At 40.4% G+C, this 20099-nt stretch overlaps 1 protein-coding gene across 1 annotated transcript in view; it reads left to right on the top strand.

Annotated features, from left to right (window-relative positions):
* LOC307117996 (uncharacterized protein) overlaps positions 1-20099 on the top strand; it is a gene marked incomplete at its 3' end in the record, with an annotated part of 38087 nt that overhangs the window by 12859 nt on the left and 5129 nt on the right. The window contains exons 3-4 of the mRNA XM_079803289.1: positions 5090-5298; positions 6567-6623. Of these exons, the coding sequence (XP_079659415.1) occupies positions 5090-5298; positions 6567-6623 (266 nt within the window). The remainder of the gene's footprint in view (positions 1-5089; positions 5299-6566; positions 6624-20099) is intronic.

Raw genomic sequence — 20099 nt, 5'->3', positions numbered from 1 at the left:
GTATGCCACGCCAAGGAAGGCAAATCTCAGGAATTTCCTGTGGGGTGGGTATATCTTTATGTGAAAGTACGCGTCTTTCAGGTCGATCGACGTAAACCAATCGCCCTGGCGCACTATTTTTAGGAGTGTAGAATGAGTGAGCATTCTGAACTTGTACTTTCTTAAGTATTTGTTCAGTGCACGCAGATCTAATATGGGACGAAGACCCCGAGTTCCCTTCTTTGGAACGAGAAAGTACCTCGAGTAAAACCCACTGTGGCTTTGCTCGGGTGGGACCACTCTTATCGCCTTCTTGTTCAACAGAGAGGAAATTTCTTCTTGAAGAACATGCTTTAATTCTCCCCGCACCTGAGAATAAACTATCCCTTTGAATTGCGGGGGGGAAGTGACAAATTGCATTCTGTACCCGTACTGTATCGTTCTCAATACCCAGCGGGACTGTGTGCATTCTCGCCACTTGTTTATTTGCAGTGTTCTGGTGCCATCGTGTGGCTGAGTCGTGAACGAGTCTGTGATCTGTACTGCGCATGCGTAGGCACTTAGCGTTTGGACAGAGTTTAAGTGTCTCATCACCTCTAAGGGGGCGATAACCCCCTGAGGAGATGTAATATTGTGTTCTGTCAGTATGTTTTGCAACATTTTTTGTGGCGTTATGTTTTCCAACATGTTTTGGGGGTACAGTGAAAACTTTATTGAGTTTTGAACATGGAAAGTGCTTGTGACTAGTGGGTGGGTGTGCACCACTGCACCGTCTCTCGTTCTTTTCACCGCTCTGCTTCCCCTGGCCCAGCCGGGCTCTGTTTTCCACACAGAACATCTGGAAGTGGGAACTTCGGAACTCGTTCTTTGTCGAACACTGAACTTTTGAGGGTCGGGAGCCAGCGAACAGGGGGGCTGTGGGCTCCCGTCCCTGAGGAAGGCCCCATCAAACTGCCTTCTTCTTCCTCCTTGCTCCCTTATAATGGGCATGAGGATGAGGTTGAGGAGCTGGCTGAACCGTCTGAGCTGTTGCAGGCGGATTGTTCTTTCTAGCCCAGGCAGTTCTCTGTTCCGGTGCTCCGCCCTGACCCGCTGCATTCACGTTTGGTCTCTGCCGTTTAGGAATACGAAAGCTGGGGGGTGGGCGGGCCGCGGCCTGTGCGAAGGTCTGCCGAGGTGGCGGAGGGGGTGCAGTCTGCGACTTTCTAGGCATGCAGAGCCTCATCGTCCCTCTTCTTCTCCTCGCATCTTTTTTGCATCAGTGACAGTGCTGAGCCAAAAATGCCCTCTGCGACCACCGGTGCGTCCAGGATGGCTTCTTTCTCCCTGTCAGAGAGATTGGCCAGGTTAAGCCATCTTCCTCTCTCCTGAATTACCATCGTGGCCATGGCCTTGCCCGCGGCTTGAACCGCGCATCTCTGAAGACGTAGAGAGAGATCCGTAACGACACAGATCTCTTCCCAATGTGTCTGACCTGGCATGGTCGACACTTCGTCCTGCAGCTCCGCTTGGTATGCGGTAAGCATAGAGATCGCGTTCAGAGCCCTGACAGAGAGAGCGACTGCTTTGTAAGCGCGCTCCGTCATGCTCGACTGGAATCTGTCCGCTTTGGATGGTAAAGTCGGATTTGCAGCCGCCGTACGCTTTGGGTGTAAGTGCGCGGCAACTAGTGGCTCCATGGGGGGCATTCGGAGAAGGCCATCCTTCTCCATCCCTTCCACATCAAGAGCGGATCCTCCCTGCATGGGCATCTTGCTTGTGAATGGTTTGTCCTTCCATGTCACCGCAACCTCCTCCAGCAGCTCTGGAAATACTGGAAGGAGCTGTCGTGCTGCCCGTTTCGCTCTCGGCAGCCTCTTGCCCTCATAGCGAGACTTTGCAGTCTCTGCTACCACATCGGCCACGGAATATTTAGTTTATCTGCAGCGCGTTTGCACACATCTTGCAGATCAACACTGAGAAGTTAATGACCCTAAATGAGAAAAAGTCACAAAATTTAAAGAAGAAAAAACATAGGTTAACTGATATTTCTGACAACTTATAAATCAAAACGGGTCAAATTGACCCGCAACATAACACAAGGGTTAAGTACGGTGGCCCAGTAGTGCACAACACAACAAAATTTAAAAAGCATACATAAGTTCACAACACAACGAAATAAATCCACAACACAACGGAATGAAACCACAACACAACGAAATCAAGACACAACACAACGAAATCAAGCCACAACACAAAGAAAAATCCACAACACAACGAAATCAAGCCACAACACAATGAAAAATCCACAACACAACGAAAAGTCCACAACACAACGAAATAGCCACAACACAACGGAAATGCTCCCGACCACTAGAGGACTCTCGGAGCGCTGTAAAGTTAGTTTTCCTTGCATTGTTCTAGATTCGCCAATCTTACAAATATTTAAACACTACGATCAGTTTTAAGTGTGCAGTTGTATATCGACATGAAATATCAATTAAAAATCACTTACGTGCATAATAGCTGCATATTTATACTCGAGAACGCTTTGACCCGCTGCCTCGGCGCTAAGGGAGCGTCTGCCAATTCCACCAAGTTGAAACATAATTTATATTAATTAAATTTACTTTTTTTTTTATTATTTTCAAATTTCAATGTTGTGTTGTGCATTATTAAGTCAATTTTACCAATACAATCAAGCTGTGGAATTTTAACATGTCTGTTTTTAAATGTTAAAAGTAATTTTAATTCATACAAATTATACGTTTCAACCAATTGTTGGAATTGGTAGACGTTCCCTTAGCGCCGTGGTATCGGGTCAAAGCATTCTCGAGCATAAATATGCAGCTATAATGCATGTAGGTGATTTTAAATTAATATTTCATAAAGATAAACAATGGTTAGCCTACATACTGTTAAAACTAATTGTGGTATTGATTTATTTGTAAGATTGCCGACTCTATAGAACAGTGGCAACTTTACAGCGCTCCGAGTGCCCCCGCGTGGTCGGGAGCATTTCCGTTGTGTTGTGGCTATTTCGTTGTGTTGTGGACTTTTCGTTGTGTTGTGGATTTTTCGTTGTGTTGTGGCTTGATTTCGTTGTGTTGTGGATTTTTCTTTGTGTTGTGTCTTGATTTCGTTGTGTTGTGGTTTCATTCCGTTGTGTTGTGGATTTATTTCGTTGTGTTGTGAACTTATGTATGCTTTTTAAATTTCGTTGTGTTGTGCACTACTGGGTCACCGTAGTTAAGGGTATAGGGGGCGATTTCAGATTCAGCCTTTGAAACTACACGGAGAGGTAATGTTACTCTGCATCGGTGCCTTATGACAAAGCATCTAAACGGTAACAGTTACAAAGAAATAACGGAGGCACTGCACCTTAATGTTAAAGGGTAACTAAACCCCTGCTCAGAGCTTAACTCCACCCACTGGCAATTTTCAAAAAATGCTGTAAAAGTGGGCAGAGCCCGGCGGACACAGAGGGGACGAACCGAGGGCGGGGCTGAGCAGAGGGCGTGCACCTGAGACCAGCAGTGACGGGTTGATTGACAGCTGTCAGACTCGCGAGTCGCAGAGATGGAGAATGACTGGAGTGACGCCAGCTTTGCAACAGAGCGGTCATTTCTCCTACCTTCACCTGAAGTGGAGGAGGGTGGATTGTCTGTAACAGACACAAACCCGGAGCCTTATCAATGCGAGCCGCTGCTCAAACTGCGTTAACTCCCGATGCAGACGATGCTAGTGAAGCAGCCGCGCAAGAGAACTGACCTAATCTATCTGCGTCCGCGGCAACCACTTGCGTGTCAGGGTTTGAAAGCGCGTCTCATGTATGAAAATTATCTGTACACATGACGGGCGGCAATAATATCGCAAGAAAAGCCTGACGTGTAGTGACAACTGCATTATTTAACCGTATTTTCTTCAATACAATGTTAAAGCAAGTGTCAAGTGAGTTTCATTCATAATGTTTACTTCATGTAACATGACAACAACATTCATACTGGAGTAAAGCCGTTCTCATCCTGTGATTGGGGGAAACATTTCTGAGGGCGTGGTGAGCTCGCGCCAGGGGCGCGGATAGTGAGCCGTTGGAGGTACCATCCACGTCACGATGTACCGCAACGTCCAATAGGAAAATTCAACTGCAGTAGCCACCGTTCAACCTTAAGAGGGCAGCACTTTGGCGGTTTTACACCATATTTTATAGAATTAAAACACTTTATACTCAAATGTCAAAACATTTACTCGAATCAATGAACAGCATTAATAAAGCCCCATTATTACAGATCATTAACTAAAAAAAGTTGGTTTAGGGTTTAGTTACCCTTTAAGAGACAAATGTTAAGTGTTCATTGTGATTTTAGACTTGTGTTTATATTTTAATTATTTGAGTGTTTTCTATGGTTGTGTTGACATTTCTGCCTTTATAACTGAGGGGATTATAATCAGAGGAAGGTTACGTTTAAAATAAAAATGTCTAAATGTAAAATATTTTTCCCCTGGTCCTTATTTTAAACAGGTCATAAAAAATATCAATAATTATCGATATCGACCGATATGAAACACTTATATCGTGATACAGTTTTCAGCCATATCGCCCAGCCTTTATATATATATATATACTGTATACTGTATATATAATCTCTGAAACATACACATTTGTCTAACAAACTTTATATACTTTCCTGAAAGATTATAAATTATTTACAAAATTTCTGATTTAATTTTGATAATCCATTGAATATGAATATGGTATGTTGTATCAGAGTTGCACCACTGGTCATTTAGCCCTGTTTTTCTACTTTAATCTTGTTTTCCATCTACATGTTTTATCAATTCTGTGAACCTGTTGATGCATTAATGTTCAGCAGAACTAAAGGATGAGCACATTGATTCTACAGTGTAGTATCATTCATTAGTATTACTGGTAGTATTATTTAATAAGGTTAAAAACATTTGATTACTTCCTGTTTCTGTGTTTCCTTGAGCAGGTCTACCTTCTGGTACATGAATGGCAATTACATATTAAATACCAGGAAAACTAATAAACTACCACACCAAGCTGACTGATTTTCATGCATTCATTTTTTTAACACTTTTTTGTTTTTGTTCCTGTTGTTCTTTAAAGGATCTACCAGCACTTCATCTGATCCTGGCAATAATGAGTCACATACAGACATTATTGCAGCTGGGAATGCATCCGCTGGCGCTATTGCAGCTGGGAATGCATCCGCTGACGCTTCCCTTATTACACCTGGTGGCGCTGTCGCTATTGCAGCTGGGGTCACTTTCGTTGTCGTTATCGCTATTGGGATCATTCGCTTCCTTTACCGGAAGGCAAGTATATTCAGAAGCAAATAAAATCTGTGTTGGTGTTCCTTTAATCTTTATTGAAGCAATAGTTTTCAAATGGAAATAATCATCTCCTACTCACCCTCATGTCATTCCAAACTTGTATGACTTTTTGGCTGTGAACATCCACAAAAGATTGTGATTTGTCTGTTGCTTTTTCCATACAAGTAATGTGGATCAGGGAGCCCAACTGCCAGGCTTCAAAAAGAGCAACAGAAGTACAATTGATATACCATAAAAAAAGAAATTGTTATTCCCTGAAAAGTTTCCCAATTGCTATAGCTCCCAAATTTAATTTACATGAAGGCACATTTGAGTGAATTAAAGCATAGTACCATGATGTTTTGGAAAATTTCATGCCACAGTGGGCAAGTGATGTAACTGAATTTGCACCTGAACACCGGCAACACTGACTACCGCAGCAAGCCTAGCGGGAACAGTTTGGGGACGGCCCCTTCCTGTCCCAACATGACTGCACACCAGTGCACAAAGCATCGCTCCATAAAGACATGGATGAGCGAGTTTGGTGTGGAGGAACTTGACTGGCCTGCACAGAGTCCTGACCTCAACCCGATAGAACACCTTTGGGATGAATTAGAGCGGAGACTGAGAGCCAGGCCTTCTCGTCCAACATCAGTGCCTGACCTCACATAAAGAATCCCCACAAACACACTCCTAAACCTTGAGGAAAGCCTTCCCAGAAGAGCTGAAGCTGTTAGAGCTGCAATGAGTGGGACAACTCCATATTAAACCCTACAGATTAAGAATGAGATGTCATTAAAGTTCATGTGCATGTAAAGGCAGGCGTCCCAAAACTTGTCAGAAGTTGTGTGGACTATTTCCGGGTACTTCTGATATCCTTTTTGGAGCTTGACAGTCTGTGACCCAATCCAATGAAATTATTTGGGAAAGCGCAGCTTGGACATTCTTCCACAAAAGTCATACAGGTTTGGAATGACATAAGGGCATGTACTGTAAATGATGACAGAATTTTCATTTTTGGGTAATAATTCATAATAATAATTAAATGATAATTAAAAGCCATGTTCAAGAGATTGATTCTGATCTTGTATTATAGTTGAGGTCAAGCAAATAAACACTTGAAAAGGCACTAAATGTTCCTTGTCCAAAGCACTGAAAGAGAACAACTGCAAGTGTATTAAGATGCAAAAAAACAAAACAAAAAATTCAAGAGGTGAACAACTAAATCAGACTTTTAGTAATCATTTTAATCATATTGATTGTCCTTGCAGGTGGAGTGCTTCAGGAAAGCCATTTGTGACTTCTACAGTTGGCTACAACGCACCTGTGTAAGTGTTACCATTTTACAAGATTTTTTTTTTGACGCCTGTTTTCTAAATGACAATGTGTTGTGCTCTATATGAGATGTATATTGGCAAGAAATACATGCCAAACAGTATGAAGAAACGTTATTGTAACTAATTTGCAGTGCAGTACATCAGATGAACTCTTATGGGGACTGTTAAAGAAATATTAAAGCATAATATATATTTTTTTAATCCATTAAAAATCTAGCTTAATTTTTTATTTTCCCATTTCTTAAACAAAATGAAAAAACAAAAATCAAACTGTTTCTCATTTCTCTTTATTTACTTTTAAGTAGGAAATCTAATTACCATAAGGTACACGAATCAGGGGTCAGTGTATATTTTGGCCATTTGATTTTCCTTATAGAAACTGGTATTAAAAAACAAAAAACGGCTCCTTTTTCGTTTTTAAACAAAACGAAAAACAAGAATTCAGCTTGATTTTTCGTTTTTCGTTCAGAGGTGGAAAATTAATAAACGAAAATTTAAAATTCGATTTATAGACGTGGGCGGGAATTATACACGCCTTTCTGCTGATTGGTCAGCCAGAGATCAAACTGTTCCGTCATCAGTTCTTCCTCAGTTCTGCAAAGCAGAATAAAAGTCCTGCGCTGCTACAGCTGTACGGATTCTTAACACGTTTATTGCAGCTACATTTAATCTTTTATTCATCAAACAACCAGACTAACGAATGGCTCGACACAACACGTCCCGGGGCAGAGCCTATACAGGGCTTTCTTCTGTGTAGATAGAAATCCACATAGTCCTACACTTCACATCAGCTGGGCATGGCAGGATAGGCCTATATGACGGCTGTCCACCCCGGTTGCCCAGTAAAAATAAATAGATTAAGATATAAATTAATTAGTTGTAAATTAAATATTTTAAACACTAATATAAAAAGGAAAGAATCATGCGTTGACGTAGCCTATGGCCTATAACGTTCACGCAAGAACTGTCATTCTGACTAACTGACAACCAGAGAACAACAGATATGTAAAAAAAAAATGTTTTATTAACATTTATTATAATTGATATCTCAAAGAATGCGCTTGTGCGCGGAGAAAGCTGCTGCACATGCACACAGGACTGAAACACAAGATTTTCACTTGCCATTTCGGTTTGTTTCTCACCAGCGAACCCTATAGAAACTGTAGCCTACCTTCAGAACGCTTGGAATTTAGCCTACGACACGAGTTGCATAGGATTACTTTACAAATTTGCACCCGCTTGAAAAAAAATTATGGGCAAATGCGTATTCTTGACGCGTTTATTGCAACTTGCATTTCATCTCTTTCTCATTAAACCACCAGACTAACGAATGGCTCAACACAACCCGTCCTGGGGCAGAGCCTAGACAGGGCTTTCTTCTGTGTAGACCAGCGGCTTTAGACCAGCAAAGTGCCAGGGGGTCCGCAAATTTGCTATATCATACCGTAGGCGTATTTTCCGTCACGTTTTTGATAACCCATATTATAACCCATATTATCATGAAACATGCTGTGATTTATTCCAAAGTGACTAAATAGTGCATTTTACATCAAATAATCGAAATGTTGACTTTTAAAAGTAGACTCGTTCGCTGTAGGCTGTTTTGTTTCATGTTTGCGGTGTGCGTCAGATGTTCAAGGAGACCGAGGCGCACGCATCACATCCTGTTTTATTTCTTTTTAAAGGCATAACTTTGTAGTCATTTTAAATGTGACCAAATAAAATTATACATTTTACTGTTTCAATGATGATTATGATGTCCTACTCATCTGTAGCCTATGATGATGACAGTATTAGGCTAAGTTATTTCCCCTGCCGAGGAAAACATCTAATTTGGTCTTTTGTACAATGGTCAATGGTTACAATTGGTCTGTTGGGCAAGTAGAATGCGTATAGCCTGTGGTGTTGTTGTAGCTATTTTATTTACCGATAGCCTATTTTATACTAATTCTGAATGTAGGCTAATAATAAAGTGCAGTTTTAACAACGATGTAACTCGCGCGTCTCTCTCAACATGACCAGGTGTGACACTCAGGTGCGTCTTATTTTCTGGCAAATAGCGACGGTCGATTATAAAAGTTGCAGGCTATTAATCAGGGTTCCCGCGGGGTCTTAAAAAGTCTTAAAATGTCTTAAATTTCAAAATCTAAATTTTAGGCCTTAAAAAGTCTTAAATTCTCTGAAGTATTGAGTTCTAGGTCCTAAATAGTTTTAAACAGGTCTTAAATTATCCTACGTCCATGTAACGCTACCTCTAATGCTCATTGAAATGCTCCTGCAGCGCTTTTGTGTGTGTGTGTGTTTTTTTTTATTCCGGGCTGTTGTAGTTCTTTCTTTCTCTAGTCCTACTATAGTTCGCTGTATTACAACTACAAATTAGATTAGATTAGATTAGATTCAACTTTATTGTCATTACACAAGTACAAGTACAAGGCAACGAAATGCAGTTTAGGTCTAACCAGAAGTGCAATAGCAGCAAGTGCAGGATATACAATGGTTGCGTAAGTGCAGGACATAAAAATGTTCTGAATATATATAAATATGTATAAGTAGAGAGATGGTTATTACTATAAGTAGAACTGAATTTACAGATGAATATATACAGTGAATAAATATACAGATGGCTATTACTATAAACAGAATTTACAGGTGAATATGTACTAGAATATAATATACAGATGGCTATTACTATAAACAGAATTTACAGGTGAATATGTACTAGAATATAATATACAGATGGCTATTACTATAAACAGAATTTACAGGTGAATATGTACTATGAATATAATATACAGATGGCTATTACTATAAACAGAATTTACAGGTGACTATGTACTATGAATAAATATACAGACGGTTATTACTTGAACAGAATTTTACAGTTAGAGGTATACAATAATATGTTAGGCTAATATGAGGAATATAGCAGTGGATTAAGTTAGTACAATAAATTATGGACAGAGCTATCCGAAAGAAAGTGTAAAAGTGCAGTGGAAAGTGGTTGCATATTCCAGTTAGAAGTACGGTGCAAAAATGCAAATGTAAACATTGTTACTGTAAATACAGTCGGCAGTGCAGATGAGCATAATCCAGTTACGGTATGGTGGTGCAGAATGCATAGGTAAACAGTTGTTACTGTAATAAACAGTCGGTAGTGCAAATAACAAAGTGAAGGCAGATGTGAGGTAGGAGAGTTATCAGTTTATGAGGGAAGTGGATAAACGGGGGTTTGAGTTCAGTAAAGAGACAGCTCTGGGGAAAAAACTGTTCTTTAGTCTGCTGGTCCTGGTCCGGTGGATCCTGAAACGCCTGCCGGAGGGCAGGAGAGAAAACAGTCTGTGTGCTGGGTGAGAGGAGTCCTTGAGGATGCTGTGAGCTCGATGCAGACAGCGTTTCCTCTGGATGTGCTCGATGGCAGGCAGTGGAGTCCCTGTGATGCGCTGGGCAGTTTTCACCACCCGCTGCAGTGCCTTGCGCTCCGCAACAGAGCAGCTCCCATACCATACTGCCACACAGTTGGTCAGGATGCTTTCTATTGCGCAGCGGTAGAAGTTCACCAGGATAGCCGAGGAGAGCTGATTCTTCCTCAGTGTCCTCAGGAAGAAGAGGCGCTGGTGAGCCTTCTTGACCAGGCTGGAGGTGTTGGTCGTCCACGACATGTCCGCCGAGATGTGGGTCCCCAGGAACTTGAAACTGGAGACACGCTCAACAGCCATTCCATTGATGTGGATGGTGTCGTGTGTGCCTCTTGACTCCTTCCTGAAGTCCACGATGAGCTCCTTCGTTTTGGTGGTGTTGAGGAGCAGGTTATTATCAGCGCACCATGTGGCCAGGTGCTGGATCTCCTCCCTGTAGGCAGTCTCATCGTTGTTGCTGATGAGACCAATCACCGTAGTGTCGTCCGCAAACTTGACGATGGAATTAGTTCCATACACAGGCTTGCAGTCGGAGGTGAAGAGGGAGTAGAGAAACGGACTTAGCACACAGCCCTGTGGTACACCAGTGTTAAGAGTGATGGATGTGGAGCAGGTGGATCCTGAACGAACATTCTGGGGTCTGTCAGTTAGGAAGTCCAAAATCCAGTTGCACATTGAAGTGTTGATGCCCAGGTCTCCAAGTTTGGCAATTAACTTGGATGGGATGACAGTGTTGAATGCTGAGCTGAAGTCAACAAACAGCATGCGTGCATAAGTGTTCTTACTGTCCAGATGGGTGAGCACAGAGTGCAGTGCCATGGAAACGGCATCCTCTGTGCTCCTATTGCTGCGGTAGGCAAACTGGTGTGAGTCCAATGTGGATGGTAGAGAGTCTTTTAGGTGTTCCAGGACCAGCCGCTCAAAGCACTTCATAATGATGGGTGTGAGTGCTACAGGGCGGTAGTCATTAGGGCACCTCGGGTTAGAGTGTTTCGGCACTGGCACAATGGAAGTGCGTTTAAAGCATGATGGTACAGCTGCTTGGGCGAGAGACAGGTTGAAAATGTCTGTAAAAACCCCAGCGAGCTGCTCCGCACATGCCCTGAGCACACGTCCAGGGATGTTGTCTGGTCCAGCAGCCTTGTGCGCGCTGATCCGGCTCAGTGCCTTGCAGACATCTGTGGAGGAGAGTGTGATTGGTGGGTCAGCTGAGGGTTTGAGCTTGGTGGCAGTTTCTCTGTTGTCTCTTTCAAAACGAGCATAAAAGTAATTTAGCTCATTCAGGAAGTTGACATCAGTGGCTGCGGGGGTGGAGTGGGGGGGTTTGTAGTCACTGATGGCCTGGATGCCCTGCCACATGCGTCGAGGGTCAGAGTTGGAAAAGTGACCCTCAATCTTAAGCTTGTAGCAGTGCTTGGCCTTTTTGATGCCCCTCTTCAGGTTTGCCCTGGATGCGCTGTAGGCTTGTGCATCTCCTGATCTGAAGGCAGTATTGCGTGACTTCAGCAGGAGTCGAACTTCCCTGTTCATCCAAGGCTTCTGATTTGGGTATGTGGTGATCTGTTTCTGGGTTGTAACACTGTCGATGGTGGTATTGATATGATCCAATACTGAGGAGGTGTAGGAGTCAATGTCCGTGTGAGCGCCACTGGTGGCTTGAGAAGCAAACATACTCCAGTCTGTGTGTAGAAACCTTTCCTGGAGTGTGGAATCAACCCCCGCAGGCCACACCTTGATGGTTTTCATTGATGGCTTCACGCGGTTGATGAGGGGTGAATATTTGGGGATGAGGAACAAAGAGAGGTGGTCTGACTGTCCCAGGTGGGGGAGGGGTGTCGCAACGTAAGCTCCGGCCATGTTTGTGTAGACATGGTCTAAGGTTTTGTTTCCTCTGGTGTGGCAGGAAACATGCTGGTGAAACTTGGGTAGCACTGACTTTAGGTTTGAATGATTAAAGTCACCTGCAACAATAAACGCAGCTTCCGGGTGATCAGTCTGTTGTTTACTGATGGCTGCGTGAAGTTCTTTCATAGCAAGCTTGGCATCAGCATCGGGTGGAATATAGGCTGCTGTGATAATGGTGGAGGTGAACTCCCGCGGTAGATAAAACGGTCTACATTTAACCATGAGAAACTCCAGGTTAGCTGAACAATGACTCCCAACAATAGCAGAGTTTGTGCACCAAGCTTTGTTAATATAAATGCACAATCCGCCCCCTCTGCTCTTCCCGGAGCCATCTAATGTTCTATCCGCCCGGAGTGTGTGGCGTCCCGCTAGCTCGATAGCGGTGTCCGGTATTCCGCTGTTTAACCAGGTTTCCGTGAATATTAGGACGTTACAGTTCAAAAGTTTCTTACTGTGTGTGATGCTGAGTCGAATCTCCTCCATTTTGTTCACTAGCGACCGTACATTGGCAAGGAAAATGCTGGGTAAAGAGAGCCGATGAGGAGTAAGCGTTAGCTTAGCACGCGTTCCTCCACGTCTCCCCCGCCTCTGTTTACGATCACGCCGCCGTCTGCGTGCACTTCCGCCCGGCCGGGTAGAGTGCAGAGTCACCGGTGTCTTAGCGATCTCAGGAAGGAGTTGTAGATTGTCCATAAAACTGTCGGAAATTCGTAAACCAATATCCAAAAGCTCAGCGCGGGTGTACGATGTAAAGGCACAACTGTTCTGTGCGAACAGACCCGAGAAGAACAGGAAAAATACCGCAAAATTGCAGAATCTGGAGAGAACCAGAGCCTCGCGATCTACTCGCGCCGCCATCTTGGTGATCTTATCAAATGAGACCAGCAGCATGCATTTTATATTGCAGCCAATCAGCTTTCATGTTATTGGCGCGGGTCTCTTTCGGATTGAACCATAGACGCATCAAATGGATTTTATTCTTCAGCTTCAGTTCTCCAGTTCATGCAATCGTGAAAGCGAAGGTGAATCTTTCTCACCTGCCATCTCGCATAATGACCAAATAAAAGTATGATAAGTCCGATAGCACTAAAAAGAGTTAATAAAAGCGATGTAAACCACAAACTCAATTCGGTAGACACACAGACCGATGTCAGAATGGCTGTGGATTTTGTGCACGCGTTTGCCGCCTGTCAGCTTGCGCAAGTGTACTGAATGTGTCTATGGCTTACTCTTGAACGATCATACACACATTCATATCCCTATGATCTTATTGGCGGTTATGTCTTGAGTAAAAAAGTTTGGGATGTGTGTCAGTATTGGATCTTCACATTACTGTAGTTCTTAAAGTGAAAGCACACTAATATAACGTTAGCTTATACCCGCTCCTGTCTGTGTTAATGTTAAACAAACAACAACAACAGGAAAAAAACGGTACTTCAACTTAAAGCACTGTTTGTATCCGTGTCTTTAGGTTGTATTTATTTGTCCTATTGTAATTGGTTAATAAGTTTTTATTTTATTAATGACCATTTACTTGAGAACTTTCTACTTATATTAAGCAATTGCTTGTATGATTTTGGTCATATTTCCCACCCTAGCGATAATGTTATTAAAGCTAGATAGCACACAACTGGACCAGCCTTTTTTGTAACACCAAACAAGATTCATGCATTTTGTTTGTTTTATTGTCATGTGTGACTATTGTGCATCTAATATGGTAAATGTGGCATCCTATGAAAAAAAACAACAAAACTGTAAATGACCACTACAAAATCAGTAATTTTGACCTCAGAAAAAAAAAAAAAAAATTATATATATATATATACATAGTGAAATCCTGAGATTGAGCTATGAGGAAGTGCAAGTTTACTAATACTTTTTACTAATACTAATTAATTTGCTTTGCAAGTAATTTTGTAATTCTGCATTTTCTTTGTACGTTTTTTTTTTTATTGCGTGATATAGGTCTTAAATTTAATTCATAATGGTCTTAAAAAGGTCTTAAAAAGTCTTAAATTTGACTTGGTGAAACCTGCAGGAACCCTGATTAATACAAAAATCATAGGATGGAGGCCATTTACGCACACAAACACACACACACACACACACACACACACACACACACACACACACACACACACACACACACACACACACACAAGCACATTGTGTTCATTGCCCCACCCACATTAATTTTGGGCTGAATCACTGTTATAATTAGGCTATGGGGTGCTTGTAAATTTAAAATCCACTTATGGCTATACGCGTGTAAAAGAGACATAGGCTAGGCTATTGTAAGTGTTTATTTCATAAATGAATTTAGGCTACCTCGCATCTCCCATACACTTCTTTGGCCTGTTTTGTTTGGATGACCAACTCTCACAATCTGTGTGAAAGCTGCGGGACACACAGGACAGCGCGGAGAGAACGCATGATGTGCTTTGGAAGTTTACTTGGCAGAGAAAATTACACGCACTGTTTTGCTTGACATCAATTAACACTCACTATTAAAGCTAAACTCAAAAACAAAAGGTAGCTATAACAGCTGCGTATTTCCTGTACACTTCAATAGGGCTACTGGTCTGTGCTTGACTGTTGGCGTGTTTATCTGCTTTAGTTTATTTAACTCATCGCAACTTAGGCTATTGGAACTGTGTGAACTGTTGTTCTCTGGTTGTCAGTCAGAATGACAGTTCTTGTGTGAACTTTATAGGCCCAACATACCCAAGTCAATGCATTATTTTTTTCCTTTTTGTATTAGTGTTTAAAATATTTAATTTACAACTAATCATATTTATTTATATCTTAATTATTATGATTTATTTTTACTGGGCAACCGGGGTGGACAGCCGTCATATAGGCCTATCCTGCCATGCCCAGCTGATGTGAAGTGTAGGACTATGTGGATTTCTATCTACACAGAAGAAAGCCCTGTATAGGCTCTGCCCCGGGACGTGTTGTGTCGAGCCATTCGTTAGTCTGGTTGTTTGATGAATAAAAGATTAAATGTAGCTGCAATAAACGTGTTAAGAATCCGTACAGCTGTAGCAGCGCAGGACTTTTATTCTGCTTTGCAGAACTGAGGAAGAACTGATGACGGAACAGTTTGATCTCTGGCTGACCAATCAGCATAAAGGCGTGTATAATTCCTGCCCACGTCTATAAATCGAATATTCAAGCCGTTTATTAATTTTCCACCTCTGAACAGAAAACGAAAAATAAAGCTGAATTCTTGTTTTTCGTTTTGTTTAAAAAACATTTTTTTTTTTTAAACAAAACGAAAAACAAGAATTCAGCTTTATTTTTCGTTGAGAGGTGGATAATTAATAAACGGCTTGAATTTTCAATTTCTAGACGTGGGCGGGAATCATACGCCCCTTTCTGCTGATTGGTCAGCCAGAGATCAAACTGTTCCATCATTAGTTCTTCCTCAGTACCACACAGCAGAATAAAAGTCCTGCGCAAACAATCAGATTAACGAACGGCTCGACACAACACGTCCCGAGGCAGAGCCTAGACAGCGTTATTCTCCTGTGTAGATATAAATGCACATACACTTCGCATCAGCTGGGTATGGCAGGATATATGATGGCTGTTATAGCCTACCCTGGTTGCCCAGTAAAAATAAATAAATTAAGATTTAAATTAATATAATTAGTTGCAAATTAAATATTTTAAACACTAATAAAATAAATAGATTAAAATAAAAATTAATATAATTAGTTGCAAATTAAATATTTTAAACACTAATAAAATAAATAGATTAAAATAAAAATTAATATCATTAGTTGTAAATTAAATATTTTAAACACTAATACAAAAAGGAAAGAATATCGCGTTGACATGTAATAGGCCTAACGTTCACACAAGAACAGTCATTCTGACTAACTGACAACAGAACAACAGATATGTTAAAATAGGCCTACATACTCTTCTGAGTTTTATGATGTAGGCCTTGCGTTTTATTAAAATGTATTATAATTGATATCTCAAAAGGATGCCCTTCTACACGGAGCGATTTCGATTTGTTCCTCACCAGCAAACCCTACAGTAACTAGGCTATACCTTCAGAACGCTTGAAATATAGCCTACAGCATGAGTTGCAAAGGATTATTTTACAAATTTGAATCCGCTTGAAAAAAACAACTGGGCAAATGCGGACTGACGCGTTTAGCCTATTGCAACTTGCCCAGGGCCGGAGTGAGACCCATTTTCAGCCCGGGAGTCTATGCCCAAGACCAGCCCCCCCATCCCCATCCCACACCAAACCATGGCAGAACCTGGAAAAATTACGTGACAGATCGGTTCTTACGATCCTGTTATTTATTATTACATGTTTCAACAAGAAAGAGGAACAATATAAATATGGCCAAATAACAAATCACATAATGAGTTTTCTGCAAAATTACATTAGTTGCATAACGAAAAAAAAATGGTTTGCATTCAAACAAAAATGCAGTATTGCAGTAAGAAATATAATTTTTGCACTATAATTTTTTTTTATATCCATATCAATTTGATAAATAAAATAATTAAATAAATTATAAGAAACATTTCTGCTACAAAACAGATTGTTTTAAATATATATTTTTTATTAATATACAAATTGGAGAGAATGTTTAAACATGAAACTAAACCGCCAGTAGATGGCGCAGGTGACCGTCTTAATGAGTGAGTCATTGAATCATTGATTCAAAGATTTGTTCAAACGGCCGATTCGTTCTCAAATGAGGCAGTCATTTGCGAACAAGTCAATGGATCTTTGATTCAACCGATTGGCTCGTTTACTTAGAAGGCGGGACATATTTATTACGCGTTGCAGTTTCTCCCATTCATAAGTAACCGCACATGACCGTCTTTCTATAATCTTTTGACTGTAGTCACTGTACCTTGAGTTGCCAGTTCCTGTGTGCTCATTTGTCTTGAAAAAATATCTGTAGCCTAAGTTTGGCACGTTTGCCAGGCACCTTCTGCCTGCTGCTGCTGTCTCACTGAAGATCAATGACCCTGTCCCTTTCTTTTTCTCATTCCCTCAGCATCAGGCTTATCATTATTAAACCACGATCACATTCAAAATAAGTCAAAAGGCTAAAATCAATGCAATTTAATTGAAACAGATAAAAGATAAAACTGTCTGAATAAAAAAGAATTTCTAAAATGTAATCAATTTATATTCTCGCGCATGCGTCGTGGAGACACACACGGAAGACAAGAACAAGCTGGATAAAGGTGTTATTTAGATTTTTTTTTGCGCACAAACTATTGTCGTCGCATTGTAAGATTATTGTAGAGTCGCTGTGGTGAGATGGACTTTGTAACGACGTTTTTAGTGCCTTTTATGGGTCTTGTGAGTGTAAATGTACTGAATGCCAATGGAGGCCTATCTGAGCGCATCCTGGTGTTTTCTTTATTTTTCAAAGGCATGACATACTGTAGTCATTTTGAATGTATATAAAAGTATACATTTTACGATGATGATTATGATGTCCTACTCATCAGTATGATGATAAATTTATTTCCTCTGCTGAGGAAAAAAAATCATGTTGGCGCCGGCGACTCACGTGCACATTATTATCAAAATTAAAACTTGGTCTTGGTCTTTTGTACAATGGTTGCAATTGATCTGTTGGGCAAGTAGAACGCACATAACCTAGTGTTTTTATTTAACTGTATTTTATACTAATTCTGAATGTAGGCTAATAATAAAATGCAGTTTTAACAATGATGCGACGCGCGCGTCTCTCTCAACATGACACTCAGGTGCGACTTATTTTCTGGCAAATAGCGACGGTCGATTATAAAAATCATAGGATGGAGGCAATGAATGCAATACGTTTTTTTTGTGCACACAGACACACAAAAAACATTGTGTTCATTGCCCCCACCACATAATAACTGTTATTAGCTACATATTTGGCCTGTTTTTTTTGGATGACCAACTCTCACAATCTGTGTGAAAGCTGCGGGACACAGGACAGCGCGGAGAGAACACACATGATGTGCTTTGGAAGTTTACTTGTTAGAGAAAATTTCACGCGCCGTTTTGTTTGACATCAATTAATTCTCACTATTAATGAAATAAACTCAAAACCATAACTGCTGCGTATCTCCTGAACACTTCAATAGGCCTACTGGTCTGTGCTTGACTGTGTTTATCTGCTTATTTAGTTCATTCAGTTTAATTAACCCATCGCAATTTAGGCAATTGGAACTGTGTGAACTGTTGTTCTCCGGTTTTCAGTTAGTCAGAATGACAGTTCTTGCGTGAATAGGCCCAATATACCCAAGTCTAAAGTTTAAAATATTTAATTTACAACTATTGATATTAATTTATATCTTAATCTATTTATTTTTATTAGTGTTTATTTAATTTACAACTAATTAAATTAATTTAAATCTTCAATCTTTTTACGCTTTATGGTTTTAGTTGCTCCTCTCGACCAACTATGATCATGGGAATGGAATGCTTGTGTATATTGTGAAAAGACATTTTTAAAGCCTCTTTCAGTGTTTTGCGATTGCCATTGCAGATAAATTATATATCATATATCACAAACTTCGTTAAACTGGACTTTGTTCATTTGTATAATATTTCATGACTACTGTTTTACTGAAAATACAGACATGGCCGTCACATCATGGTTTTGCACATAATCTAATGCAGTTCGTACCACATTTGCCACATCTTAAGACTCTATTTTTAAAATTTGTCCTAAAACATTTACACACATTCACCGTTTATGTGTAAAATTACGGTAATCAAGGTTTCTGTGGGTCTTAAAGTCTTAAGTTCAATTTAAGGCCTTAAAAATGTCTTAAATTGGAGCAGAAAGTCTTAAGTTCAGTATCATGGCATTCAATTCGGGCCCTATGATTTTTGCAATGCAGAAAAAATGGAATTGAATGTATAATACAGAATTAGTCAAATATTGGATGAATAAATCAAAAGTAGGTCACACTTAAAGGGTTAGTTCACCCAAAAATGTAAATTATGTCATTATTTACTCACCTTCATGTCGTTCCTAAGACTTTCGTTTTACAATCTCTTTATGAAGGGATTGAAGCGTCAAAGTGGTAGTTTCTTTAGATGTCAATGGAGGGACAGAAATCTTTCCCATTTCATGAAAAATATCTTCATTTGTGCTCTTCGAATGTGAAGTCAGTACAATTTAATTTAACCATTAAAGCAGAGTCCAGAAAATAAAATAAAACCGATTTCATAGGGCCCTAAATTTAATTGCATGCACTGCAAAAAATGATGGTCTTCCTCAAGATTTTTGTTTTCCAGTACAAATTCTGAACATCCTTAAATCAAGATACATTTACATTTTGTTTTCTGGGAAATTGAACAAAATTGAGTTTATGCTTAAAACAAGAACAAATATTGGTCACTGGATGGGAATCGCCAGAGGCCTCACGATACAATATTATCACGATAAGCCACATATTAATACGGCCATTATTACTTTCGCTTTAGAATTAGTGCCAATTCGGGGGCGGCAATTGCTTGAATGGTGGAACAAACATAAAAAAGAACAAAACAAAACAAAACAGTAAAATGACTCCCTTAAAGGGATAGTTCATCCAAAAATGAAAATTAGCCCATGATTTCCTCACCCTCAAGTCATCCTAGGTGTATATGACATTCTTCTTTCAGACAAATAAAATTATTAAAGTTGTATTAAAAAAGTCCTGGCTAATCCGAGCTTTATAATGGCAAGGACTGTTGCTGTTTTTGAAGTCCATAAAAACTGCATCTGTCCATCATATAACTGCTCCACACGGCTCTGGGAGGTTAATAAAGGCCTTCTGAAGCAAATCGAACAACGTAAGAAATGTAAGAAAACAACAATCGAATCGCCTCGTCGTCATTTCGGACTTATAACAAAAAACAGAACAATGTCTAAAAGCTGATATGTGACAGAGTGTACAGCAAACAAGCTAAACAACACAGAAATACGTTTTTATAAGCTGTCGACCCCAAAAAACGAGCGTTTAAGGAGACAAAAGTGGAGACAGGCATTAAAACGTGAAGCTTTAGCAGGAAGAATGGGTACATTTTGGGATCCTGACACTCAGTATGCCTCAATATGTCTGTGTGCAGTAAACATTGTCACTGTTAAGTCAAATATCCAAATGTCAGTTT

This window comes from Gobio gobio, assembly GCF_949357685.1.
Source record: "Gobio gobio genome assembly, chromosome: 21".
NCBI lineage: Eukaryota > Metazoa > Chordata > Actinopteri > Cypriniformes > Gobionidae > Gobio > Gobio gobio.
Note: the sequence above shows the minus strand (reverse complement) of the source record. Positions and strands in the feature narration are given on the sequence as shown.